The sequence below is a fragment of the Lemur catta genome, chromosome 14 (genome assembly GCF_020740605.2).
Source record: "Lemur catta isolate mLemCat1 chromosome 14, mLemCat1.pri, whole genome shotgun sequence".
NCBI lineage: Eukaryota > Metazoa > Chordata > Mammalia > Primates > Lemuridae > Lemur > Lemur catta.
This window is the reverse complement of record NC_059141.1, coordinates 53,513,712-53,541,578: the sequence shown is the minus strand read 5'-3', so window position 1 is coordinate 53,541,578 and position 27,867 is coordinate 53,513,712. Positions and strand designations below refer to the sequence as shown.

Here is a 27,867-nt window from a genome sequence, read left to right as displayed (position 1 = left end):
CTAGCTGACAATGTTCTGACTATTAATAACCTTTGAGTCACTGGGACTCGGGTAATCACAGGCCTCCCGAGGTGGGGGATGGGCTGTTTCTGTGTCTCCCCCCCACACACACACTCTGAGGGGGGGAAAAAGAAAAGACACGTTAAAAGAAAACAAGCTGCTCATACAGTACTAACTTGTAAGAATCTTCTGGGCTCTGTCTCTATGCTCCTAACTCTCCAGCCCTGGCCTAGAAGCTGTGAATGCACAGCCAGAAGATCACACTTCTATGCCCCATCATTTCTGTGCTCAGAGAAGAATTTCACAATTTTTCCTCACAGGACTGACTGGGATGTTGGTAAGTAGACTAAGCATGTTAGAGGGATTTACAATGGTAAGAGTTGAAACAAAGAGGACATTTAGGTTCTGTTTCAATCACAAAAATGAAGACAATCAGAGTTTCAGAGTTTCAGAGTTTAAAGGAACCTCAGAGATACCATCTTCCAATTCCCTCACTTAACACGTAAATTTTGCAATGCCTTCCGGGTAGTCGAGATGGAAATGAACATCGCAAGGAGATACCAGCCATGCCTTGATCATTTTGTTGGCTTGTTTCTGTTGAGACTATTATTCCCTGATTTAGAAATTAAGTACATTGACTGCATTTTAATTTTATAGTCTGTTATGCTAAGCTGTTCAACTCTCAGCCACTATCTTTGGGCTTCTCTGCCTGTGGCTGATGTGTCCTCTTATAAGGTGAACTTAACAAGACTCAATCATTTGAAAAAATGCATTCACTGTCCGTAGAGTGGTTGCAGTACTGTGGGAGGTGGCAGCCTCTCATGTACAAATCTCCTCGTCCTCTGACTACATGGTCCTGGTCCCATTCACCTGTGTTATTACATGTTAATGAAGGATGGTGATGATAATAATAAATCGTGGTATTCAACATGTGCCAGGCAATCTTGTAAGAACTTCATATATATTCACTCATCCTATGAGATCGGTCCTATTATTATCTCCATTTTACAGATGGGGAAGCTGAGGAACTTACTCAAAGTTTGACCTTACTCAAAGTCACATGGTAGTAAAGGATGATATCTACTCTGGAAGTGCCTAGAAGAAATGAGATGATGTTGGTGCCCTGCAAAGTATAGACTCAAACACACGTAAGACGTTACTCCTGTCACAGCCATCGGCATCCACTGAGCATCCACCTGGTGAACATATCAAAACGTGACCACACCAGGACTTACTTCCAAAGTTCCCAGAATACACAAACCTCACGCCTTGTCTCTTTCTCCACTCTGACAGTGCCTTGAATTTCAGAGGGAAATTTCATAGAATTTCATTCACTGGGGCCGGGCTTTAATCGCCAGTGAGATCCCTTAGCTGACTGCATAGTGAGGAGAATGGCTTGGGAATCCCCTAATGTAGAGCGGAAAAAGACAGGAGACATCTGCCTGATTCCCGCCTTTATCTTAGCAGAAGAAATCTGTGAAGGAGATGCGCTTCCAACATCAAGCCGCTTGCAAATTTTCACATTCAGGTCCCAAGACTTCCAGACCCTGCGCCCTGAGCCCCTTCCTCCCTGACTGCATTCCTAGCGTATTTCCTGCCTTCATGTTCACCTAGCTTCTCTCTTCTCTGCAGGTCATTATGCCCACTTTTTTGGAAACTCCTGATTATGGCTTTGGCTTGGAACCATCCCTGCTGGCCGTGTTCTCTCAGTTGGATAGGACAGGCCATATGTGGAAATTTACTCCTCTGGACTGAAGAAATAGCCACATCAACCTTGACAAAATGCAGAGAGCATTTCAGAACCATTCGCAGGTAAGAGAATGCTTGGTGCCACCTAAGACAGCTCAGAGAGCAACTAGGGAAGCTCTTCCTCATTTTAAGCAGAATAAACAGAATAATGACACTTAAGAGGAAATAACTATGAGACATTCAGCCTTTGGATGCTTCCAGGAGGGAGGAGTTGTCATTTGGGTGCTGCTGTTGGATTCAATCTGCCTATTTCAAGTTACAGTCAATGACCCTAAGAGTCATGAAAGGCCTTAAATGTTTCTGCACCTTTGGGCAGGCTGACGTGGCCACCTGCAGATGGTTATGCCTCTCTGCGGTAGGCCCCTTTCTCATGTTGACTGTGCCCCATGCATTGTTTTTGTGCCACCCTAACTTGCAGGAAAAGGATCAGGTTCACTGAAATTAATAAAACTTAAATGCAATGTCACACATCCTTGGTTTTCTAGAAAAAATACTCTACATGTGGTGATATCTCTGCCTCTCCTCATTGGAAAAATTGGTAGATATTTGCCTAGATGATTTTTCCCCCTGTGCTTTGTTTCTAGATCTTTTCTCCCAACATTTATCTTTCACAGAGAATCACCATTGTATCTACCCATGGATAATTTTCAAGTTCCTTCAAGTTCCTGACTATATATATACCACATAGTAAGCTGCTGCTTAGAAAGTTTTAGGAAACTTCATGAATCCGAGACAATCCTGCTTCTGGCATACCACCTACTCCTTTAATGGTTGAGAATCCCTTCATTTATTCATTCTTTTACTCATCAAATATTTACTGAACTGGAACCCTTCAGGCCATTTCCTATTCAAGTATTCTTGCCAACATGGGAAGCCCAGCCAAGGATGCCAGCATGCTACATTTTTGACCTTGGAGGGAAGGAAGGCAGCCCCTAGGTCCTTTCTTGACTGAGTGTGATCCAATAGGCTCCAGCTCAGAAAGCTGACATTGGCCAAAATGAAGATCACTTTAATGCAAGCAGTCAGCTCCATTCCGGAAGATGGCCCATGCTCTGCGGTCTGCAGATGCCGCTCTATGCACTGTTAATACGTGAGGAACAGCACCAGCTCTGGAGCTGGAGTCTTTCTCACTTCATTTAAAAGTCTCTCAGTGTGGCTGATCATCCCTAATGCAGATGTGCCTCAAAAGATTCCACTTTGAGTTTGCAAAGGGTTTTCTCTGTAGCTGTAGGGACATTTTGTGGTGCTCATCTCGCCATAGTGAAGGGCTTTCAGGTTTACTAGAAGAGGGCAGGGGACTTTTTCTCTTGCTCCTTCCCTTGAATGTGAGAGGATAGTTCCTCCCCAGGATGACCAAATGGGATGGCCAGAAAGGCCACTTGTGTTAGTCCAGCTTATCTGAGCTGGACGTCAGAAGAATATGTCCTCAGAGCAAGAATCCCTGGACATGTCTAGCAATACCCCCCAAAGCAGGTACCGCCTAGCTATTTACAAAAAGGTCTTGTCAATTGACTCTGAGATTTCAGTATGTGAGTCTGACAAGGCTAGACTTGGCTCTGTCCATTTAGATTCCCTGTCGGGGGAAGGGTGGCAGGGAAAGCAGAGCTTTTGCAAGCAACTGCGGGGATGGATGGAGGAGTCCCTGATTAGCTAGGTAACTAAGCATGTTGGTTTGGGAGAAAGCCCCCAAGAGAGAAGGACAGCACACGGCTGGCTGGCTCGGTGCACCTGGCCACATTCCACTTCAAGAAGTTGGCATCTCAGCACCCACAGCCTATCACTGCGAGGGAACCCAGGAGTCAAGCACCTTTGCATGCTGTTTTAACACCCCTCTGAGGTCAACGGTGTGCACAAATGCTACAGTCGTGGATGCTGACATAGAGACACTATGAATGCAGACAAAGCTCTTAGGCACAAATAAAACAGAAAAGAAAATAGTGCATGGTACTTAGAAATGCCACACGACTTCCTAGGATTTTGTGTGGCCGTACTTCACAGGAAATGTGTTTTGTATTGCCACTGGAGTAGGTTAAGTGGTTGAAAACTGCAGCGGATTTTCAGTGAATGGGATGTGAAGTACTTCATTATTTTTTTCCTCCATAGATGTAAGGAGACATGCCATCTCCCTGAGAAAGATAGCAGGAGAAAAGTCTCCTTGCCATACACAGGGATTTAAAAAATAATTCCCTTGAGCTCTGACTGAAGCTACCGCATGCTGCTGGAGCCCAGATCCTCAGGGCTAGTCACACGTCCCAGCTGGGGCCTCCCACTCGCGTTGTGTCTACTACTCAGCCTGGGCCAATACTACGCACAATAGCAGTTGACAGCTGCCCACCTGTCACCTTCCACACACTCAGGATGTGAGGCTCATTGAAACTGGGGAGGATGGTGAGAAGGAGGAAGAAATACTGGTTAGGAAAAGGGAATAGGGGGAGGAGATCCAGAGGACCAGCGGTAGTGGATACAACCTGGTAGGTGTCCAGTCGTGGGCCAGAGGTAAGTAAATCTTCCTCCAATGGGAAGAAAACTGCACTGAGCCCAGATAGGACTCGCAATGGTTGCCAGGTCAGCTGAGAAGAATTAGGCTCATGCAATTTAACTAATGGAATTCAACTCCTTCAGAGCCATTAATTAAAGTTTCTTTTAAAAGATTGTAACTTCTTGGATTTGCATTTGGGTAATGTGCTTCAGCTGCTCGAGCCTGTCTTCCTACGGCTTCTCAGAGCAGCTTCTCCTCCCTGAGAGGGGGTCTCCGCCACCTCCCACCAGTCCCTCCTTCCCCTGTTGCCACAGCAGGTTTCCCAAAACAAAGCCTCTGTCAGGTCATTTCCCTGATCCAACACCTTAAGTGCTTTCTACCCTATTACAGACTAGCAAAATCCTTGCCCTAGCATCTGACAGTAACGGGGCCCTATTTTACCCTTTGGGGGGCTCCTCTCCCTGCACTCCCCTAAACAATTCTTGAACTCCAGCCAACCTGGGTGACCAGCTGCTCTGCAGGGGGCTCCAGAATTCCCCACGTTGTCTCCAGTCCCCTTACTAGAATCCCATCTTTTTCTCATTCCTAGGAGACTAACTGACCTACGGATCTTATTCAACTAAGTGAGGACAGTAATTCACTCTACAGACTGTGCAGACACACAGCCTGTCTCCAAGTCCCTGCTGTACCACTTACTCGAGGTGCAACCCTTGGCAGATCATTTAACCTCTGGGCCTCAGTTGCCTCATTTGTAAATGGGGTGCTTTGCAGATGCCTCGGTGTACAATTGCATCAACTGCAAAGACCAGTTACTACCTCATGATAAGATTAATTAACATGTGTCAAAGACATAGAGTAGTGCCTCAATGCAGCAAACACTGTATACAAGTGCTAAATTCAAGAACAACACACAGCCCCCCCTTCCTGTGTTGGCAGAGTACTTTGCATATGGTAAGAGTAGAGACCACACTAAGTCTAGCCTTAACATGAATCCAAGTTAACGAACCGGCCATTTCCTGGTACCACCATATTAACAAGCTTCAGTTACTAGGGCATGGAGTACACATGTCGTAATTACAGGTGTGTTTGGGTAGTGCCCCTGTGCTCAGATAAGACAAAAACATCACCCTAGCCTCAAAGGAGGACAACAATTTTTCAGCAAACCTTAGCATGCCTCCCTCTTCGTCTTTCCTCACCAGTGAGCGTGACCTGTTTATGGTTTCCACATCCACTCCATTCTGAAAATGGTTTCCATTCGGCTGCTCTGTGCTTACAGCTTCCAGGTTGACTTGGAGTCAAAGATCCCAAATGCTGAGATCCTTCCCGTGCACGTGCTGACAAATGTCCCACATTAGTTGGGCCAGATGACAAGCGTGCGTCTCACACGAAGGACGTGTCCAGCTGAAATGATGGGTGCCATATGAGAAGGAGAACCCCAAGGCATGCCGGGGACCAGAGGTGCCGCAGACCCACTGCCCGTTTCCGTCTGGATGGGATTTGAGGGCAGAAGTGAGCAGGGCCTGTGCCACTGCCCCACAAGCCTCCCTCGAGTGGCTTTCCACCATTACTGGTCTGATGCTAATTTGAGACAGTGCCCGATCACATCACAACAAATTAGCCACAGGCGCGCGATAGCCATCAGCTCAGGGGGCTGTCCCGACGGCGGGCGGGGGGACGCCCGCTTCCCGAGCTGTACGCTCCCACAGATGTTTCTAAAAGCCTCTTCCCAGAGGCCCATTTAGAGAGAAATTAAATGCAACTTTGACTTAATTAACGTTTTACATGATAATGAATACAATGTAGATTCATAGGAGGCATTTACATTGTGTTGTAAAATTGATAAAAATTTAATAACTCTTTGTTAATAAGTTATGTCTCCCCAGACCCATAAAGCCTGAGGCGCTGCGAACTCCAGGCTGGGTCTAATGCAGGCTCCTGGTGCAGGTGGAGGAAGGAGGCAGAGATGGACTTGACATTTGCCCCGAGCCTGCTCTAATTCAAACCTCTGCTTGTTCATCAGGACTTTATTTCATACAGTAAAGGTCAGGATTGGGGCTCAAGGCAGAGCCTTGACAGGAAGGCTGCAGTGGAAGGCAGGCTGGCCCTGGCATGTGCTGCCTGAGATAGCGGCGGAGGAGGGAAGACGGAGAGCTACCCCCACCTCTGCCCTCCGCCGCGGAGGTGAGAGGGAGAACCCACTGCCTGGTGGTAGGACCTGTCAGGGTGAGTATCCTGACAACCGGCCACTGCCCTGAAATAAAAATGCAGACATAATTTCCATGTCACCTTGCATAAGGACCTCTGCTCGGCTTACGTGTGGCATGCCGACATCTTTCCTAGTTTGTCCTTAAAGAGCCGAGAGACTTATTAGAGTGTGGGTGTTCCTGGGAAGAGGTGTCCCAGTGACGGGGCACACACAAAGGGCCCTGCCATCTCCCCTCATTCTGACCTTTCTACTTCTCGTCTCCCCCTCCTGTGACAAAGAATTTCTTTTGAACAGTTGGCTGCCTCTTGCCTACTGTTCCTTTCTCCTTTCACCTCTATGTGGTACCTCTTCAGAGCATGTTTATCTTAAGGAATTCAACGGCACCTTTTTATTTTTTTGAGGGAGACAGAGGCACAAGGTCCCCAAATGCAAGCCAACTACTTCACCTAACACTAAAACGAAACAAACAGTGATTTATGCTGGATGAAAACCTGGTTTGCTTGGAGCTCCTTAGAGATGGGCCATTTAAAGGACTCTTCTCAAAAGCAGTTTTGCCTGAGCATGATTTTGGCCTTATAATGCTGACCACGGCACACACAGTGACCTCAAGCCCACAGCAAGACACATTTCCAGTCAACCCATTGCTCGGTTTGGCTACCAAAACCAAGCGAGAGGCTTTGGCGGCTGCAGCCTTGCCTGCTCCCAACAAAAGCACCCTAAGAGGCCCCTCCCAGGTGCATTAGTCATCTTGGCCACATGGGACGGCGAAAAGGATGCCACTTCCCACGATGAAGTGCAAATGGCCAGATCAGGCTGCACGGGCCAGGGGTAGCTAAAAAGCCAGAGTAGAATCCAAAGTCTCCTTTAGTGTTTGGTATGGATGTGTGTGGTGGGCACTGACAGAGAGAGAGAGGAGGGAAAGACAGAGGCCACACCAGCAAGACATGCATGAGCAAACGGGAGAAACCAGACACCCGGATAAATGGGCTCAAAAAAATACATGAAAATCTCTGATTAAATTGATTTGTGCTTAGTGTCCTCTGGCTCTCGTCCGCCTGCCTTACTCTCACTGGCCGTGGTGAAGGGAAGAGGTTGCCATTGGTTTCAAGGACCAGAAGTGAAATAAATGAATTAAATTTAGGACTGGAGAGTTTGAGGAAGTCACCCAAAACTATACATAAGAGGCATGAGATAATTATGGGGTGTTGATTTTTAAATGCGGATTATTAAATTAAATCTCCCTCTAATAGGTGCTGCATGGAGACTGTCGGGATAGGGTGCATCCTACTATAGACATTTTCCTAGAGCTGTTTCCACCCCTTGCCCCAGTATCTGATTTTATGTACTTCAAAATGCCATTAGTTCGCTCGAGTGACTTGAGTTCTATTGACAATGTTAATTCTCTGCCTGTACAAACCAAAGGCTATTCGGATAAGCTGATTTTTGTTTATTATCTGACAAGACTCAAGATTACACTAAACTGATTTTGGAATGTCTCCCTTCAACCTAATCGTATTGGACTTCTCTCGGCTTCACCACTGGGGTCGAATGCCTCCTTGTATTATATTTATACCCCAAATAAAAGTCATGTATAATTTAAAATTAGCTCCAGTCATTTTCAAAAGGTTATATGTAATTGCGCAGGTTTAAACTATTAGTAAATTGAAAGGTTCGTGTGAGTGATCACACGTGTACTCTAGCTAAGACTGGTTCCAAGTGCAAATCTAAAGGTCTATTTCTCTTCTACCATGTTAATTTGTTTGTGCCAGGGCTACTGACAGTTGTGACCAGAATCATGTCAGGCAGGTCTCCGCAGGGTTTGAATCAATATGGTCCTACGTTGTCACTTCCACATAATTTTAATTGTCCCTTTCACTTAGCAATCAGAGATTGGGCAAGATGGAAATAACAAGAATACACTTCTAAAGAGAGAGAAAGGTCCATGTTACAAAATTATAATGGGAATAAATGGAACTGATTAGAAGCTACATCTCTATGTGTGCATGTAGGTTGCTAGAGGTACATTGTTTTACATCTGATAGTGCTAGAACACAACTACTTCTGAAAACAGCCAGGGCCCATACAATCCTGGTATCTTTTAAGAGAGCTGGGACTCTTGCCCAGGACAATCTGAAATGGAAACAAAATCAGGATGATCAGAAAATGATGCCATGTGCACTGATTCCAGTCTACCCTATTGAACAATTCCGTCTCGCCAAAACTAAAATCCTTTTGCAATGCATCCGTATTGGTCGCTATTTGCCGTACTTTTCTGACACTTTTTTGTTTTTGTCTTTTCTAAACTAATCCTTTCTCTATGAAGGTTTTTTTGTCAATACTGTCTGGCCTTACATCTCCTCCTGAGTTCAATAGAAGAGGACAACTGTTATAATAGCACGTGTCTTACCAACACCTGATCCTCAGTAATGGGCCACACCTCCACTGGGAGGTGCGCCCAGAGGCAGACCCTGCTGTGAGAAGGCAGGTTTTTAGAACTGTGTGAACACTTTTAATATATTACCGCTCCTCTGGGAACCAGCTACTTCTCTTCCCACTTCAGAAAACACATAATGGGACTTTGTGTTTCAATTTAACATCCCTTGAAAAGGGAAATCTTTTCCCTTATAAGAAAAGAAATAGGAAGGAGGGAGACGAAAAGCAAGAGAGAAATAAATTAGACAGTCTCCAAAGCACATTGGCTCAACTGGGAAACTGCGACCAAAGCAAGCTCCGTAATAGTATAATGACCTTTAATGAGTGTCTTGGGAAACAATACAGCCCTAGCATAAAAGACAAAGGGCAAAACCCATCATGGCTCTGCTGACACTAATTCAAAATGATTTTCAGAACAACTAAAGAATGTAAGAGAAGTAATCTGATCCGCCCATCTGACCTCACTTTGATTCAAGGGCCCTTCTCCTGCCATTTCTAATTGTCAAACCCTCTACACTTCACATCTGCTCATATTTAATGAAAAGCCCACTCTCGCCGCTGCTCTGGAGTCAACTCACTCCGTCAAATGGGCACCACCCAGCCCCACCACCAGCGAGGGACGCCCAGGGACCGCTGCTGGAGCGCTGCCAGTGGAATTCTGAGCAGAGACAGACATTTTTTAATTGGAGAAGAAGGGCTTATGTGGGCCCACGAAGGGGCTCAAATTGAAATGGATTTTTCTAACTTATTATTAATGGTCAAAGGTGAGTGGTCTCACACAGGGACGGATGAAATCTGCTTTTGTTTGATAGAGTGACGACTGATGAAACAGAGAAGGCCAACCTCCCCCTGAGCTGTCAATACCAGTTAAGGCTTGGACATGCAGCCCAAAGCTCCATGTGTTCCACGGTGTGGGCTGATTTGGGAGGCGCAGGAGGGACAAGACGATTACGCTCAGACGGTTTCTGAGAGGACGGGACAATGCCACCCCAAGTGTTTCTTCTCCTGGCCCCCATCCACACTTGGATTAAATTGCAGAGCTGAGAAATCCCTCTAATTAAGGTTTCTCCTGAATCAAATCATAATTACACACACTGGGCACCATGAGCCCTGAGCAGGGGACACAGAGTTTGCTGTGATTGGTGTTGTCAGCCAGTGCCAAGATGTGACGTGACCATGGGGCTCTAGCTCAGAGCCAGAGTGGCTTCTTCCCTTTTTCCACTGAGTCTTTGGCCAAGGTTTTAGAGCCTAGTAGTTAATTGAGAACAGCAGTTGTGCATTAGGCAGAAGGGTGGTACCCAGGTGGCTGGTAGTTACTTTCACCACCACCAATCAAAGAAATGTGGCCAAATCGTGCCACCTCGGCACCCCTCTGCTCTGCCTCCCCAGCGCCCACCTTGAACCTGGTATCTCACTGCACATCGTAGACAGACAGGTTCCTTGTGCAGCTGTGACCTAGGTCATCTTGGTCATGGCATATGAACTGCAGAGAACTCATGCAGGGAGAATAAAGGGATAAGGATTCAGACGGCAGTATCTGTAAGGATTTTAACAGAAACTTCCTTTCCAAGCTTTTAGGCCGATGTGGTTGGGCCAGTCCAAAACTCCTCTCAATGCAAACCCCATCAGATTTCACTTTTAAATGAATTTTGTACCTTGGCACTGTTCTGGAGGAGCAGGAAATCGTAAATGAGAAAGGATGACTCTCTGGTTCTACCTCAGAGTTTTCCAAATGCCTCTAAGACAAGTTGATGCACAGACCACACCTCACAGCTGAACTTTGGACTTAAACATCAGCACCTGGGGTGGCACACAGTGATGTGAGACACCTCCACACAGGTGCACCACACAGGGGTACTGTGCTGGGACCAGCTTCAACACTGCACGTGAGTCACGCAAGTTCATTGTCCATGGGAATAAATGCTTAAGAGCTAAGTGCTCTTCTTCCTCCTTGACATCAGTGTAAACCAACCCCTACTTGTAAGAGTTTAGTTGAACCATCTCTGGCCACTTATAAGGGGAGAGGATGGATGGCAATATGGTCACCAATGTATTAAGTGCTCTAAAGAGGAAGGGACGAAGCACAGAAACAAGAATTGTCTCCTACCATCTATGCTACCAAAAATGTGAAAACAAGGCTACAGTCATACTTTAAGAGCATCCAAGACCTCAAATGGAACCACAACCTCTTCTTCACTTGGACAAGGACCCACAATCCCAGTGTCTCAAACTGGAGCTTTCAGTAACTTCACCCATGAGCTATATCAGTAAAACAGTAAAGTCCACCACAAGGATAAGGATGAGGGGCGTCTCAGGAATCAGGTACACCTTGGCCTTTCCAGCCACCGGCTGCATGACCTTAATAGGTTCTTTAACATCTCTGAGCTTGTGCATGACAAAGAAGACTGACCTCAGAGGCCTGTGCTATGGACTCAAGAAATCATGGAGGTTCATGACTTGTATTTTTTGTTGTTATTTGGGATCACAATTGCCACCTGATACCTTAGTTAAACAGAGGCTAGCTTGTTGGAAAAATAAAAGATATTAATGGAACAATCCTTTGAATTAGCCGCCTTCCTGGAGGAAGTTCTAGAACCCACCAGCCTATGTAGGTTGGCAGATTCAGAGTACTCTTTCCAGAACATGGGACAAAATCTGGTACTGGAGGAATGAGATATAGGTTAGGGAGACACGATTAAAAAAAAAAAAAAGGAAAAGAAAAGAAAAAAGAGAAAGAAAAGAAAAAAATATATACACCCATCTGCGTTGAAACTCTGCTGTATTTTGGACACTAAGAAACTAAGCTCACTAAAAGCAACTTAATACTAGAGCTAGCTTGTTCTCACTACACCCTTTTCCTTCCTCCCTTTGATATAATCCAATTTATAGCCCTTCCCAAAATATTAAGAGGTACATTTCCACATACCTCAATATTAATATAGTATGTGATATGCTGTCACTTTAATTTCCATTTGTACTTATTTAAAGGGGAGAGAGGATGACTGCGATGTCAGTCCTGCACGCTATTGCAAGAAGCACAATGAGTTAAAATCCGAAGGGAGGCCTTGCCCACACAGACACAGAGACACAGGCAACTGGGCGACATATCACCACATAGGAGATCACAATGGGAGGGAAACATCAGCCCGACTGACTCACAGAACCACAGGGCACAGCACAAGACAGGGGTGGTACTACAGACAGCACAGACACGGAACTGCGTGTGTCGAGGTTGAACTTACAGGCACGGAAACTGGTGGAGCAATCATTAACAGAGACAGAAGAAAGTGGGAAGGCTCTCTCAAGGGTGTCCACGTTACCACGCACACGGCCTGACATGCACGAGCAGTCACGCTCAGAACGTCCGCAATCAAAACAACATGCCCGTCTCATTCTCTTGTAGATGGACATCTTGGCTATAACCATGTGGTTGGATGGGAGGAGAGGAAGAGTGGCAGTTAATGGCAAGGTCACACACAGCAAGGCAGCTGGAAGGGAGCTGAAGGGATTGAACACAGGTCTTAGTTCACGTTAACAGTCTTGACCCAGAAAAAAATGCAGAGTGATTGTTCATAACAGTTTGGTTGTACATCAAAAAAGCAGTGAAAATATAAATTGCCTTTATCGTCCCCCAAGGCTGTTGCGGATTATTTCTGTCCCCTAGGTAAGGCGGTGACCACAGGAAAAGGGCATGGCTGAATACAGTCGAGTTCTTGGGTGAGAAGAAGAGCAAATTACAGACAGCAAAAATGTAACCAACATTTTTCCCCTGGCACAATTAAATACAGGAGGACAGAATATACACACTGCCAATCAATTAAATCAATTGCTTATTTGGTACAATAAATGGTTTTTGCAAGATGCAAAAATACCTCATATGTAGGCTTTCTAATTTCCATCCATTTCTGGGCATTAGGCAGAGCCCGGGACAAGCTTTCATCAAATTAGATGTGAAACGATTACGTGTTAATATAGAAACTGAGGATGCCTTTGCTGAACTTCCCGAGAGTGAGTTTACATGATGGCTACAGGAATTTAAATTTACTCTTGACAGAACAAATATCCAAATCTGTCCATATAAGACGTGCAGCTACTCAAGACTAACACTGCACATTTGACATTAAAGGCAGTTCACAAATAAGAAATCACCCAAAGCGTATGAGATGTTGGCCTGTTGGAATGCATTTAGCTACTCATGGATGTATTTTCTGCTTAAAGCTGAGAGAATCTGAAAATCACATCTGCTTTTCTCTCCCCACCCACCAGAAATTCAGAAAGCAATTAGGCTATTGGTTTAATCAGGGTATTAACCAATCATACTTTTGTTTTCCCTATACAGAAAATATTGGCCACAAATAGATTAAAAATTATAAAACATGAAATAAGAGAATAGGTCCCATGTGAATTATCTTATTGGGCTTTGCACACAGCATTGATAGCTCCTCTAAAGCTGTTACCGTAGGTTCTGCACTGCCAGGGGATCCAACCTGGGTGCTAACCTGCAAAAATTGCTGGAAGTCACTGTAGAAGTTTCCAGTGCCCTTCTCCTTTACCCTTCAAGCCAATTTATATTTCAGTACAACAAGAGAAACTTTTGTACCTCATTTTGATGCTACAACAGGCAAACATGTTTGCTTATCACTTAGCATGAACCAGCCTGCTTCTCGCACAAGGTGGGAGAAGAATTCACATTTGTTCCAAGCATCACAGCCAAACAGTAAACCTACACTGGAGAGGTGTTATTCCCTGTGCCCACACCTTCCATTTTGAAAGTCATCCTCCCCTCCACCTTTCTTTTTCTTTGTAGAGAATGGTTGCACTCTTATTTTAAAATATGGCTTGTGGTTTTGCCCTGTTTGAATGTTACAGTCACCAGGAAGAGGGGTTTAAATCTCTCAAATGGGTCAAGTCCTGTTCTAAGACCTTTATGACTTGCCATACAGTGTATCTGTCAAGCAAGGGTAACGTTATGATTGTGAAGAACAGGCACTGGGGGAGATGAATGAGAGATCTCTTCAGCAGCAACTCCATTCTTGTAAACTTGGCTCACATTTTTAGTGACATGTTCTTTTAGCATCCTAGCTAGTCTGTTGTTCAGATCATCATGCAGCCCCAGCCCTGTTCAATGGGTGGTAGATCATTCCTTTGAGCTTAGCTTTTTACCAAAAAAAAAAAAAAAAAAGTTCCACTATAGCATTTTGATCAGAGGAATTTAGAAGGCCTGGTGTCAATGCCCAGACATTCCAAACAAACAGCAATGGCTGAAGTCAAGAAAGGGGGAAAAAAGGTCTTCAATCGAAGACATGAAAATAAATTTATCTTAAATGCATCCAGATCTGGCATAGGACTTGGAGATGACTCCCCTGATTTTTCCTTCTTAGTTGTTTTACTGGAAATATTAATTTGTTATTTACACAGAAGAGGGAAACTTGGATGATTTTTTGTTTCACTGCAGATAAATTGTTTTGAAAAAAATTTTTTAATCAAATGCTATAGCAGAAGAGAAGCCCATCAAACTCTGAAATGCTATGCTTCTCATTAGCAACAGTCCCTGGTTTTCATTTCCATACTGCCATTTTGGGTTTATATACAATAATAGAATCTGACACATTTACGGAGAAAGAAAGTTCTTATAAATATACCATCTTTAACGACAAGGGAAGGGATGATGGGGATGGGATAACTTTTGAAACTATTTTGTCAGAGGAAAACATGTCACAATGGGTGATGTAAACCTCCTACTTGATAAGAGTTCAGGAGGAAACACAGCGTCAAACCAGTGGCTCTCAGGGACTGTTTGCAACTGTCATTGTTAGCTGTTCTGGAGACCATGCATTGTTCTAAAATTTCATATTGTTAGCATGCAGGAACAGGCTGAAACTGGTAATCGAAGCAGCAAAAAACCATTTGCTATAAGAAGATTAACTGTTAATTATAAGCAGTCACATTCCAAAGCAGCATATGCATAAAAAAGAAAACATGCCATTACTTGTCATTCCTTCCCAGTCATTTTTACACTCACACCAAATGCAAAATAGAAATCTCAAAAGACAAACAAGTAACACCACACACACACACACACAAGAAAAAAAAAATCAGCAAGAATGACCAATGAGCATCTCTAAGACAAGACAGAAACAGTTAAAAAAGCAATTGAGCCCCACACGTTGACAAACCTTCATGAATCACAATGTCTAGACCGAGATGCCACCAACTGGTAGGGTGGCTCTTTTTCTCTACTTCTGCAATAGTCCATTTCCATTGACTCCCTGTCAGATGTCTTCACCTATATACTTCGGGGTCCACTTTCTTAACAGGTAAGGCTGATTCTGAACTCTCAGCTGGTGGAATGATCCATCAGGCTCGAAGGCTATGTGGACCGGCCAGGAAGAGATTTCCTCTGGGCCATTATACAAATCGCAAACAAGCTCTTTAACTAAAAACTGATGAAGATTTTCCTCCCCAGTGAGAGATGTTCCAGAAGATTTGGACACTCTGTGTGTAAAATGATACTCTCGAGTTGTAAAATAAAATTATATTAAAATTAAATCGTGGACTTCCTGACATGGACATTACCACCCCTCATCTCCCTCAACTCTCTCTGGCTCCCTAATCCTTTATTTTTGTTTCAGTGAATCATGGATATTCAGAACTGCTGGTGTTTAATTTCCATTTCTCAGTGATTGTTTCCTTTTCTAGAACTCATTTAGAAGGTTAATTTAAGTTCCACTTAAAACCCCCAAGGTTCGGTTTCAAAGTGCAACTTTGTTATTTATTTAAAACAGAAATAAGTTTCTTATCTACTCTCTGGCCACATCAAGTGTCCTCTCTCCTTTAGTGTTTGCTGATTTTCTTTCTCACGTAGTCACCCATGGCTCCCTTCCCAAATCCCAATCCTCAGGAAAGGTTTCCCCAGGATGACAATGGCAATACAAAATGGAGCTACGAGGACATCTAGTGGATCAGTGTGGAAGAGCAGCTAGTTCACAGGCAACCGGAACTAGCCTTTCTCTGCAAAGAGCAGAAAGAGGGCCCTGCTGTCTCTAAGAATTGAAATATGTGCAGTGTCATTTCAATTCAATGGCTTCTCGCGATCCACAGCAGATGTTTAGGGGCAGCGGGGATGAAGGGGTGGGAGGTCCTGGGAGACGGTCCTAGGGTGGCCAAACTGGCAACTGGCAAGCACATTGGCTCTGCAGCTGTGGCCAGCAGAGGACTACTTCAGCACCAGCTGACTGGGTCTCTTCAAAGCCCTGTTGCAGCTTCCTGCGACAGGGGACAGACAAGAGTGTGTTTCTGGCGGACATAAATACTGTAGCTACTTGTCATTCTGTCTTAGGGCTCTTGGAACTTTACAGTCAATTCATTGCCCCCCTAGGCCGACTTAACTCTAGGAAAGCAGAAATATATGGCTCCAGGGACTCAGTTTTCTCTTTGGCCCACATCGTAAGGTTCTTGTTCTTGGACCAGGGCCACAGATTCAAAGAGTTTACGTGGTTGCCAAGAATTAGACCCTGCATCTCACCTTCCTCCAAAGAACTTGGCCCCGGCAGTTTCACAATTTAAGAAAAAGCTTAAAGAGCTTTCATGTGCTTTTCTTCACCATAATAAAGTGGATAATCAACCAATATTCCCACTATGACTTCCTAGTACTATTTATAGAGACAAAATAGAAGTATTTCCCTAATGGACATCACCAACACTGTCTGTTTACTCTTGAGTGTTTAAAATGGAAAGATTTCTCAGATGTGCTCTCGGACAACTTTTCCTCTACTTTCAAAGGTCCTGGTCATGAGAGAGGAAACCTGTAGGGAGGTGGCTGCTGCAGATGTAGCTTAGTTACTGCTCTTTCCTTGAGTCAAACTGACAATCAGCTGCTCTCTGCTGGTTGGCACTTTGGAGCCAAGCCTGGAATGGAAGGGAGAGTTGGATTCCATCCTATCCTCAGCACCATCTGCTTCCTGCATCAGCAACCAAATTGTCAGCCAATTTCCAATTGCAGAATCTTAATTTCCAGGGTGGATTTGAAGGGGCAGGAAAAGCAGTGCTGGATTGAGAGGCCCAGGTGGAGTTTTCCAACTGCCGGGGACACATATTTTAGGTTTCAGATGGAGCTAATTCAAGGGAAGACTGGTGTGGAAGGAAAAAAAAAAAAAATCTGCCACTCAGTTAATAGATACTTTTCAGAACACAATCTCCCTTTTAAATTCAGTCCAATGAAGGAAGAATTATTTCCAAGCATGAACCCTGGAGCTGCTTTCCATGTGCTCTGCAGCAACTAAAATTACCAATGAAAATATCCATGGAAGAAAAAGTCCACTGAGGTTTAAGGTTGAGGCAACTGATGTGGCACTGGGGATCAGAGAACATTTCTTCAAGTCCTATAAATGAGGAACGATGTCTTCAATGAGCAAAATTCCTCCCATTAACTTCTGGAGTAAGAAGAAAGGTCTTCCAGGTGGTTTTCCAAGAACAGAAAGAGGAGAAAGAAAAAGCTGTTTAATGTCAACGGCACAGAGCACACTGAGCTAGGTGATTCTGCCCGCAACAACTGTACTGTGGCTGGGGAAGGCAGAAGTATTTGGCACTGGAGTTGTTTGCTGATTGACATCACATTTTCCCTCCAATTCTGAAGGAGGATTAGCTATAGTAGGTAGCTCTGCAGGTACGAAAGTGGCTCATGTCGTCAAGCCATCCTTAAAAGGGTCCTGTAGGTGAAGGGAGCCACAGAGTCTATTTTGGCAGAATTGTGCATTCAATTGAAGAAGGTCATTGCTTTGTTTTTACATTGAGCAATTTATACCCTCCAAACACTAGCCAAAATCAGATGATCAACTTGCCTCTTCTGCTGCAAAGGAACATGAAAAGGACCAAGTGCTGAAACGTCTTCTCCAAGAGCCATTGGACTGAAATGTTCTACAGGTTGGGTCTCATTTTCAGTGGAGTTTTATGTACGAGTAAGGACCCAAAGCTCATTGCTGGTACCACTGAGAGCAGCATTGCTGTGGTCACATTGCTGGCCTTAAAAGCTCCTCCTCAATGGTCACATCTTAATTGAGTGAGAGGGCATCCTACTCCTTGAGTAACTTGGAGGCTCAGAGAACTGCATTGACTTGTTTAGACATCTACATAGCTCATTGATGAAATGGAATGTTCTCCTTGAGTCATCTTTTCTATCTTAAACAAGTGAATTGATCTTCAAAGATGTCTAGCTAACACTCAGAGGAACTGGGTGTGTCCTACTGGGTATTGACTAAAAAAGAAACTTATTTTAAAGCAAGGGAACTTCATAGACTGTAGGAAATAATTACCACTGTGAAAATACTTGTCTCCAATAAGGCAGTTTAGATACTTACAGTCTCTAAGTTGAGTCTCCAATTAATTCTCTAGCAAGTGCTTTCTCGTATATAGAGGTACATATACTGTAATAAATATACCTCTCTATGAAATATCTCTGCTCTTATATATAAAAATTCACATTTTTACATATAGAGTACTGGTACATATCATATATATATCACAACACAGGAATATATATGTAGCATACGTGTTTCCTTCAGGAGAGAAATTCAAGCTCAATAGCAGAGGAGACCAAGTATAATTTGTCAAAGCCAAGCATGACAAGGACTCCAATTGACAAGGCATCTAGAGCTATAGTGGTAATTACCTCAGCCTAATCAGTGTCCCTTAAAAGTCCTGAGACAAAGCCTTCAAGAGAAACACACTGCTGTCAAGGTCTTATTTTTAAGTGGAAAAATAAGACAGTTCCGAAAGCTGGCCAGAGCTGGGGGCTGGGGTGGATGGACGGAGAGTGGGCTCCCTGCAGACCCTCCAGCTCCAGGCTACTCTGCAGACTGCATTGGGGGATGGGGGAGTTGGGGCATGATGTCACTGCTACATGCAACATAAATACCAAAAGTAAAAAAGAAACTAAAACTGTACAGAAAATAAAAGAAGTATCTCCTCTAGGGAAAGACAGGGGGAACTGGACTCTGGGCTGCTGGGAACCCGTTTTACTCACAATATATCACTACCAGTGTGCAGTTAAAATAGAGTAGGGGTGGTATTCCAAGGCAGCAAAGAGAAAAAAAATAAATCAAAGATATGTCAATGATTAGAAGTTAAAGAAAATTCCTTCAAACATATCAATCTAGACATGACTTGTCCCCTAGGAGTCCACCCTTTGGCAAACTTTTAGAGGCTGGGGAAAAAAATGTAAATCATTAGACCAGGTTTGTTATACAGAAAAAGAAAATGGGTAAATAGTAGACCCTGAGAGCTTGTTCCTTGGCCAGACAGCTGAATTGGACTCTCTTCCTTGATGGAGAGCTACAAAGAAATGGAAAGAAATGCAAAAGTTAAACTGTACTACCACAGGATTGCCAGAAATGGAATGTCCACACTCAGTATTTCTCCAGATAATATAACATGAAATGTTTAAGGTTACTGAATCAAAGTGAATAGGAAGGTAGGGGTGGGGGAGGCAGGGGAAGAAGGGGTTGGGGAGGAGGGTTAGGAGCTGTGACTGTCACTAGTTCTGCTTTCATGGAATGTATCACTCCAGGTGAATTATTAGTACCTAGACTAACAGGTTTGGACAAATGACTACATGGGTCAGCTGCCCTCTCCAACTTACACAGGGCACCAGGCAATGTCTATCCAATGGCACAGGGACGCTCTAATGCATTATTAACCATCCTAGTGCCTTCTAAGCAAGGTTTCTTTGAAACCAAAACATATCTTCTCCAATTTTCTCACTTGCTTGTCCTGCATGGGGAGGTTTATGTTCAATAATTAATTTCATTCTAATCACCCCCTCACTCCACACACACAGATGCATTCTGCCCTCTGTGCTATGGCCTTTTAATTAGGAAAAACAATATTTGGATAATTCTGGTTGTAGTCAAACATTAACCTCATAGCCGAGGGCCTCTAGGAGACGAGGAGCCCAAGGTTGGGGAAGGGGGTGGGGGTGACAGCAAGACGTGTCACACTGGCACAGCTCTGCAGCGGCAGGCCTTTTGCAGCAATCTGCTGTGCACGCTGGGAGATCATGCCCTTCACTAGTGAAACCCACTTGAAGGGAAAGGAAGAGAATAAAATCATTTCAAACAATTATGTGCCTCTCCCTCCAGGATGAAGCTAAAGACCACTGACCATTACTGTTCACTTGCCTGGAACTAAGATGGAAAAATACTCTAGAGGCCAAATCCTTATTTCTAGGGACTTTACAAGGTGTCTGCCGTGTTCCACTGCTGTGTCCTATAAGGGATGTTCCACTATTAGAACAAGAGTCAGAGACGTCTTCCAAACACTACATGCTCATTCCTGCCTTTGCTCTTCTCCCTACCTAGATTGGGTCTCAGATTCAATGTCACCTCCTGATGGGGCCTTCCTGACCTTCCAAGCTATGAAGTAGCACCCCCACAAGATTCCCCACACCCTCAGGCAGTCTCTTCTCTCTTCTTAGCGTGGGGCTCTTCTCTGAATTTACGTAACTGTTGACATGATCATGGTCTCCATTCACTACAGTGACGATTTCAGGAGGACGGGGCTTTGCCTTGTCCATGGCTCCATCCCTGACACTAAGAATAGCACCACAAAGCGGGTACTCAAAAATATGTGAATGGAGAATTGATAAGCAAGTCAGTCATAGTCTTGCCCTTAAGCGAGTCATAGTCTTGCCCTTTCATTGATACCCCTGTGGGGCAAGCCACTGGCTAATACCCTGTCGTGAATTGCTCTCCTGCCTTTTCCAACCCCTCGCTACAAGCGTCTCCTTACAGGAGAGTTCGCCCTCTTGGATCTGTTGCTCTCTCTGATGTGCCTCTACCCTTGGAACGTTGTGTTCCTTCTGCTGGGCTGTGCGTCTGTGTCCACAGCAAACCAAAGCAGGGCTGGGGCCGACTGCCTGGTGGGAAGGGTCGTCTGAGTCATGGTGTCTGGGGGGATTGGGTAGGGAGTGCGGGTGTTCTGTGCCTTGCACTCTCTTAGATGCTCTTCCTGGTAGGTTGTCAGAATGAGGGAATTCTCAGGTCCCAAGAAGTTAGAGTCTTTTGTTCTGAGATATAAATAAATACTCATCTTAGTAAGGTGACAGAGTCAGGGAGGCGGACCATGTGTGTTAAGTCATTGGGAAAGGGGGAGGCAAAACAGTGGGCCTAAGCTGCCCCAGACTTGGGAACCAGCCTGAGAAGATTTCTATAGAAACTTCACCAAACCAAGAGTGTGCCCCATGGGCATTTGCCCCAGAGATTGGGGAACTTCCCTGTGCGCCAACAGAGTGATATTTATGTCTTACTGGTTTTACATTTTCTGTGCCCCCCACCCTTAGGAGTGCACTGAAAAAAGTCCTTACTTCATTGGCAGATCCCAGGAATGGTGTTCTTCTGTCTGGTTTCTGCTTGTGAAAAAGTATTTTGTGGGGTGATCTTTCATAAATGTTCTTACTCATCTGACCCAAGATCACCCATCTCGCCCTTCCCTTCTGCAAAAAAGATCAGAGGACTCAGAGAACAAGTATCAAAAGAGATCTTTGGGCGAGCCTGGGTCCCTGCACACGGGCTGTGTGACTGTCTGCAATCTCATCCTCTCATTAAACTTGGAAGCTTAGTTTCCTCTTTTTGTAAAATAGGATTAATAACACCCCTCCCCACTTACACAAGGTTATGGTGAGGATCAAAGCAATGATCCCAAGGAGATTTTAAGACGATAAATCACTTTAGGAAGGAAGGCATCATGATTTTTGTTTTCTCTAAGGTTGAGAACAATTTTTATTAGGCAATGAAGCATAATTACTGCAAAAGGCACAGCCTTCCCAAAGCAAAGGCCACTTTAAGTCGTGGTATCTCAGGAGATCGCAAGCCAGTGTTCCTGACTCACTCCGTCTTTCACAAGAGGCCCTTTTGGCAAACTGCTTCAGAAGGGGCTTGAGACAGGATATGTCAGAAGCTGCTGAGCCCAACCTAGCCTGTCCCAAAGAGCAGTGGTGCTTGAGCAAGAGCACTGCAGGTCGCAGCCTTGGGACAATGGCGACTGAAGCTCATTGAGGATGGCAAAGTTCTTTTCCTGGGACAGTCTGAGGGTACCACGATTGACAACTCTGGTGTTTGGTACTAAAACCTGCAGAAATCCCAAAGAGAAGGAGAATCAACTCCCATTTTGGAGACCGAGTCCTCAGACTCAGTTTCTCTCTCAACCCGAGTAGACTCGGTGGCCCCATCCACTGGAAATCACTATGCAAAAACACTCCTTCATCTATGGCTGTAGCTGTCTTCCTTTTTACGCATCATACTTGACTCTGTCAGACTGGGCACATCTGATGAGGCACCCCTAGACTCAAGAAGTGAGGCTAGGTACTAGGTTCCCTCCTGGGTGTTGAGGGTGGTGATTTTTCATCCTCTGCTCTAACGAAGTGAGGACAGGTATTTATTTCCTGTCTCTTTAAACTGCTGGGTGAAACATAAACATATTCGAGACAACTCTTGATGTTTAGTGTTTCTCTAATAGGAAAAAGAGAAGGAAAACAGATTCGGGGAATAGGGAGGAGAGAGGGAGGGGACGGGGAGAGAAATACTACTTACGCCGTTTGCAGCCGCATTTTTTTATTCTTTTGGGATCTGTGATGTCATCATGACAGGCCTTGCAGTAAAAAAATGCCCTGGAGAAAGAGAATGGAAAAACTGACACATTTCATAATCCACTCAGATGAAATGAGTACCACATTTCCTCCGCGGTGGTGCCAAATTAATGAAACACGCCAGCACTAATTTCCTTTAATCTTTTGAAAGGTTTAGACGTTTGCAGACGGAAATGTTTGTTGCAAAACCATCTATTTAAAACACAGAATTCTGTGACTGGAGTTAGTGCTTCTTTTCGTAAACTTCCATTTGCAAAGGCACCGGGAGAAAGGTCGCTGACGTGATGCGCTGCGTCTGCTGGCTCATCTTTCATTTCTGAGAACAGCGTTTGATGCTGCTCCTGGGAACACATGGACAATCATTCCTGGGCCCTTGGTGGGGGTTTAAATACAACTCTGAAAGCCCCTCAGTCTGCTCAAATAGATATTAAAGGAGGCAGAAGTATGCCATTCCTCAGTCAAATAAAAATATTAACCTTGTCACTTTGGAAGCACCTTTTCTTGTCAGCCAAAGTGAAAGAGGGTCCGGGAAGAGAGTGGAGAGGGAAAGACAAAAGCCACGAGTGAGGCAGTTCTCCATCAACCCCTCTCTAGGACTTCACAGCCCATTTTACTCCAAAGCTGGCTGGCCCAAGTCCCATACTATCCAGCCCTGAGAACCTGCACTAAATGAAGGTTTTCTTCTTACTACAGAGCAAAGCTCAGCTGACCACTGGGATGAGTAGAGGCTATTGAGGGGTGGGTGGGTAGAAGGGGTCCTGGAAGAACTAATCAACAAGAAAACCCCTAATCTGACCTAAGTGTCCATATGCTATTCTAGAGGCCATTGGCTGTGTCAAAAGTATTCTGGACAAGACAAAATAAGATCCAAAATAAGATCATTCAAGCACTACTTAAAAACAAAGTACCTAGAACAGCACAAGAGGCCTGTGTCCTTTCAGTACTGGGGAGGTGATAAAATTCACTGGAACAACCTTACAACCTTCTGTATCCAGAAACTAACAAATCTTTGGCTTGGCATCTTTACCCCTGCCAATGAGAACTGGGTGCCAGGGATAAACGCGGTTTTTCCTTGACCAGGGCTGAAGCAATAAACACAAGTCTTGACCTTTTTATGTTTTTCACAGGACTTGGATTTATAATGGGCACTAGCTGGACACCAGTGGCAAGACTGCTGGATCCAAAAGAGACCTTGGAGAACTTGCAGCCAAGATCTCTGGGACTCAGTGTCCTCATCTGTAAATTGAGGAGGTTGTCACAGTCTGTTCAAAAGAATCCCATGCTGGGGCTTGGCCAGCCCCAGGGCTTCCAAATCCAAATCCAGTGCTTTCTCTACCCTAGCACCTCCTCTGCTGCTTCTCTATGTGCCAGCTGTCAGCCATGGGCAAAGAAAGAAAAGCTGGCTGACCGTTACCTGGAGTGGCAATGCAGCTAAGCACCCAATCAGTGTGCCTCGGTCAGGAAGGAAAGCAAAGGAGAAAACATCCAAATTGGGGAAAGTAACTTTGCTTCCACTTCCTTTGGCCATTGTCTCCCCCATATGATGTTCCTAACACATAATAATAATAATAGTAACAACAACAACAACAATAATGGTAACAATCCTAACAGCTAACATTTATAGAGCACAGGCTATAGGCCAAGGTGCTATTCTAAGGATTTTACAAACATTAACATATTTGATTCTCAAACAACTCTTTGAAGGAGGTATGATTACAATCTCTGTTTCACACATAAGGAAACTGGAGCGCAGAGAGATTCAGTGACCTGCCCAAGGCCACACAGCTAGGTGAGGCAGAGCCAGGATGCAAATCCAGGCAGTGACACCAGAGCCCAGGGTCTTAAACCACTATGGTGTGATGAAAGAATGGTGAGCCCGGATACACTGTTGGAAAGATAAAGCGTGATTACTCCGTGCATTGAGGCTGGATTCTTTTTTTTAATATAATTTTTTAATAGATAAATAAAAATTGAATATATTTGAGGTAAACAACACAATGTTTTGAAATATGTATACATGTGGAATGGCTAAATCAAGCCAATTAACATATACATTACTCCACATACTCATCACTTTCTGTGATAAGAACACTTAAAATCTACTCTCTCAGCATCTTTCAAGTATACGATACATTGGCATTAACTGTAGTCACCATGTTGTACAGTGGATCTCTTGAACATGTTCCTGTCTAACCTAAATTTTGTATCCTTTGACCAGCATCCCCCCATTATCCCCACCACCTGGTAACCACCATTCCATTCTCTGCTTCTCTGAGTTTGACTTTTAAAGATTCCACATATGCAGGAGATCATGTGGTATTTGTCCTTCTGTGCCTGGCTTATTTCCCTTAGCATAATGTCTTCCAGAGTTAGGCAAGTAAGGTTAATGCATGAAATGAGGTGAGGGCTGGGGCGTGTCCGAGGTGACCTGGAGGCAAACCCCCCACTGGAGGAGACAGAGCATCTCAGCTCTGCCACCTTTGCCAAGTGGCATTTCTCTGCAAGCACCATTCTCTTCCCTACCCACCTCTGCCGCTGTCATGCTCACTTGGCAAAGTCCCTACTTCACCGCACACCTGCACCTGAGTGACTAAGTGTCGCCGCGAAGAAAGCACACTGACCTCACTTTAAATCCACAGCTGTGGATTCCAGGGGCCTGTTCCCACCCCCCTGGGATCTCTCCATTCTCCTGGTGTCTGCTTTCCCACCCTCCAAAACAACTCTCTCTGCTCTCCTCTCCACGTCCTCTCCGGCTCACCGCATCCTCCCACTCAAGCCTTCAGCTGGTGACCTTGCGTCACACAGCATCAAGAAGGCCATCTCTGCCTCCCACAAGGATGGTCTTTCTTGTCTCCTCTCCTCTGGTTTCCTGTTGTGTGTGGTCATCGGGAAGGGCCAGTAGGAGCCCGGAGTGTGGGAAGAGAGGAGTTTACCCCAATGACCCCCTTCACTCCCTCCCTGCTGGGCCATGAAATGGCAGTGGTGACACTTCTCTACTGAAGGACGAAGCTCCTGCTGGGTAGTCATTCCCACATCATAGCCCTTCTCTCCAGCTCCTGATGGTCCCCCTACCCTTGACACTGCAGATCTAGGGTGAGGGTGGCTTCCCTCTCTTGCTGGCTCTGGGGTGCTTCACCACCCCTTGCTGGTTTTCCTTAACTATCTGCCCACACTTGACACAGTCCCTTCATAAAACTCTCCTCCCTTTTCCCACAGAAGTGTGTCATCTGTTTCTCACCAGGACCCTCATTGATACAGCACCCAGGATTACATCTCCAGCCTCACCTTTCCCCAGAACCCCAGATTCTAAGATACAACTTCCTTTATGATATGTCCATGTGCACATTTGGTGCACACCTCCAACTTAGCAGCCCAAATAGGATACTTAAATTCCTACCACCCAAAACTTTCTTCTCATCCAGTTTTCGCCATCTTGGTAAGATGGAGTCATCATCCATCCAGTTGCTTATGCCTTGGATCTAGGTTTCATCCTTGGTTCCTCTTTTTCCCCTCACTTCTTCTACCCATTTCATCAGTGGGTTCGTGGACTCCCCAAAATATAGTCTGAGCGGGACCCACTTCTCTTCACCTCCACTCCCCAGGCACCCAAGCTGCCATCATCTCTCCCCTACACCATGCAATAGTCTCTGAGTCTCTGGCCTCCTCTCCCGTTCCATTCATCCCATTCTCTACAATGCAGGTAAGTATGACCTTTTAATGAGATAAATCAGACCACATCACCCCCAGCTTAAAACCATCCATGACTTCCATTTTATAGCAAACCAAACCTCTTTTAAAGTGGTATAGGAACCAGCCTCCCTTCTCTCTCTAACTCCATCTGATCCCACTGTCCCCTCCTTTACTCCTAGCCACACTTTCCTTCTCGGAGTCCCTGGCCACAGTAGACTTCTTCCCACCTGTCTTCTCTTGCTGTCTGATCTTTGCATGATGGGTCTTTAACCTCATCTCTAGCTCTGCTCAAACGCTACCCTCTCGAAGAAACTTTCACTTATACCCAACCTAAATCAGTGACCCAGTTGCATTAATTCTTTCATCATTAATTTAAAAAAAACTGCAATTTTCTCCTCCCTAGAATGTGAGCCCCATTAGGGCAGGGACATTTCTCCATCGTTCACCACTGTTTCCATGGCACCTTGTATGGATCTTCCTAAGCAGTAGGTGGCTTATAGATATTTGAGGAATGAATGACTGAGTCTGAGAATGTTTCCCAGTATTTTTGGGTCTGCCAATTTTTCAGGAGAAACCAGTAATAAGGATTTTTATATAAAAGCCCATAACTTTTTTCACCTTGGCAACTAATTTATTTTTTTAAATATGACTCAAAAGAATCATATCTGCAAGCCAAATTGAATCAATGGGCCACCATTTTGTGAGTCCTATATTAAAGACTATGTTCCAAGATTACTTAAAAAGGAAACTATTTGGTGGCAAGGAGTAAAGGACAAGTGCCCAAATGCCCATTCCCCAAGTGACCTTTTTAAGACTGGAATTGGATGGTTTCATTCCTGTTTTTCTAAAACTCTGTGTCTGAAAGTTTCTATGAGCTCGAATTCATAAACTTCTTTTGTTGCTGTTTTGCAGTGGAGGGTGCAAACTCAATACTAGATCATCATAATCTACTTTTCCATTTTTACAAAACTTGTTTAGTTTCATTCAAATCTCCAATGTCCTTTCTCTGTGGTTTTCTGCAGTCTTCATCTATTTGAAATCCCCTAACTGACAGCATTTGCTCTGACACATCACACACCACGGAAAATTACAGGCTGGTGGTGTAGCTGATTGTGTCAGCATGTATTTGTGAATACCATAAAGCACTGAAATGAGACATATTGCACTCCTTAATATAGGAGGTAATTTGTTTTTTGGACTGCCTGGTATTTGTGACATTCATTAGTGAGAGATGCAATAGGAAATAGAATTACACAAATGGGAGTTTCATGTTATATTTGCTATCTGGGAGGTACACGTGATAAATGGTGCCGCTGTGCTCCCCAGCCTCCTGTACTTAGTGCTGAGATGTTGCTTCGAGCTTCTGGGTCTCACAGTCAGGACAAGAGCACAACCTTCTTTTCCAGGGGGCCAAGGCAGGGGGCTCCAGCCCCATTCACCCCACTTTCCCTTCTCAGGTGAACCCAGTTCTCGGGATGCCCCTGAAGAGCAGTGAGATTCCATGAACTGGGCAGAGAGGTGTTTCTCTCCCACAACTGAATAATGGTAATCTTTTCTCAATTTGCAGAACTAAATTTAAGTTATTAGAGAGCTCAGTTTTAAGATTTTTTTTTTTTTTTTTTTTTTTTTGCTTCTCCATCTTATATTTTCTTTTTCCTGAAAGATTTTGTA

At 44.6% G+C, this 27,867-nt stretch overlaps 1 protein-coding gene across 6 annotated transcripts in view; it reads right to left on the bottom strand.

Annotated features, from left to right (window-relative positions):
• The window catches only part of KCNMA1 (potassium calcium-activated channel subfamily M alpha 1), a 722,666-nt gene that overhangs the window by 112,843 nt on the left and 581,956 nt on the right, over positions 1-27,867 (bottom strand). For 4 of the 6 annotated variants that reach the window (XM_045568451.1, XM_045568452.1, XM_045568454.1 and 1 more), the window contains one exon: positions 22,451-22,527. In XM_045568451.1, coding sequence (XP_045424407.1) covers positions 22,451-22,527 — 77 coding nt within the window. Of the gene's footprint in view, positions 1-18,888; positions 18,898-22,450; positions 22,528-27,867 lie in introns of all 6 variants that reach the window. The other 2 variants (XM_045568450.1, XM_045568453.1) reach the window with 1 other exon arrangement.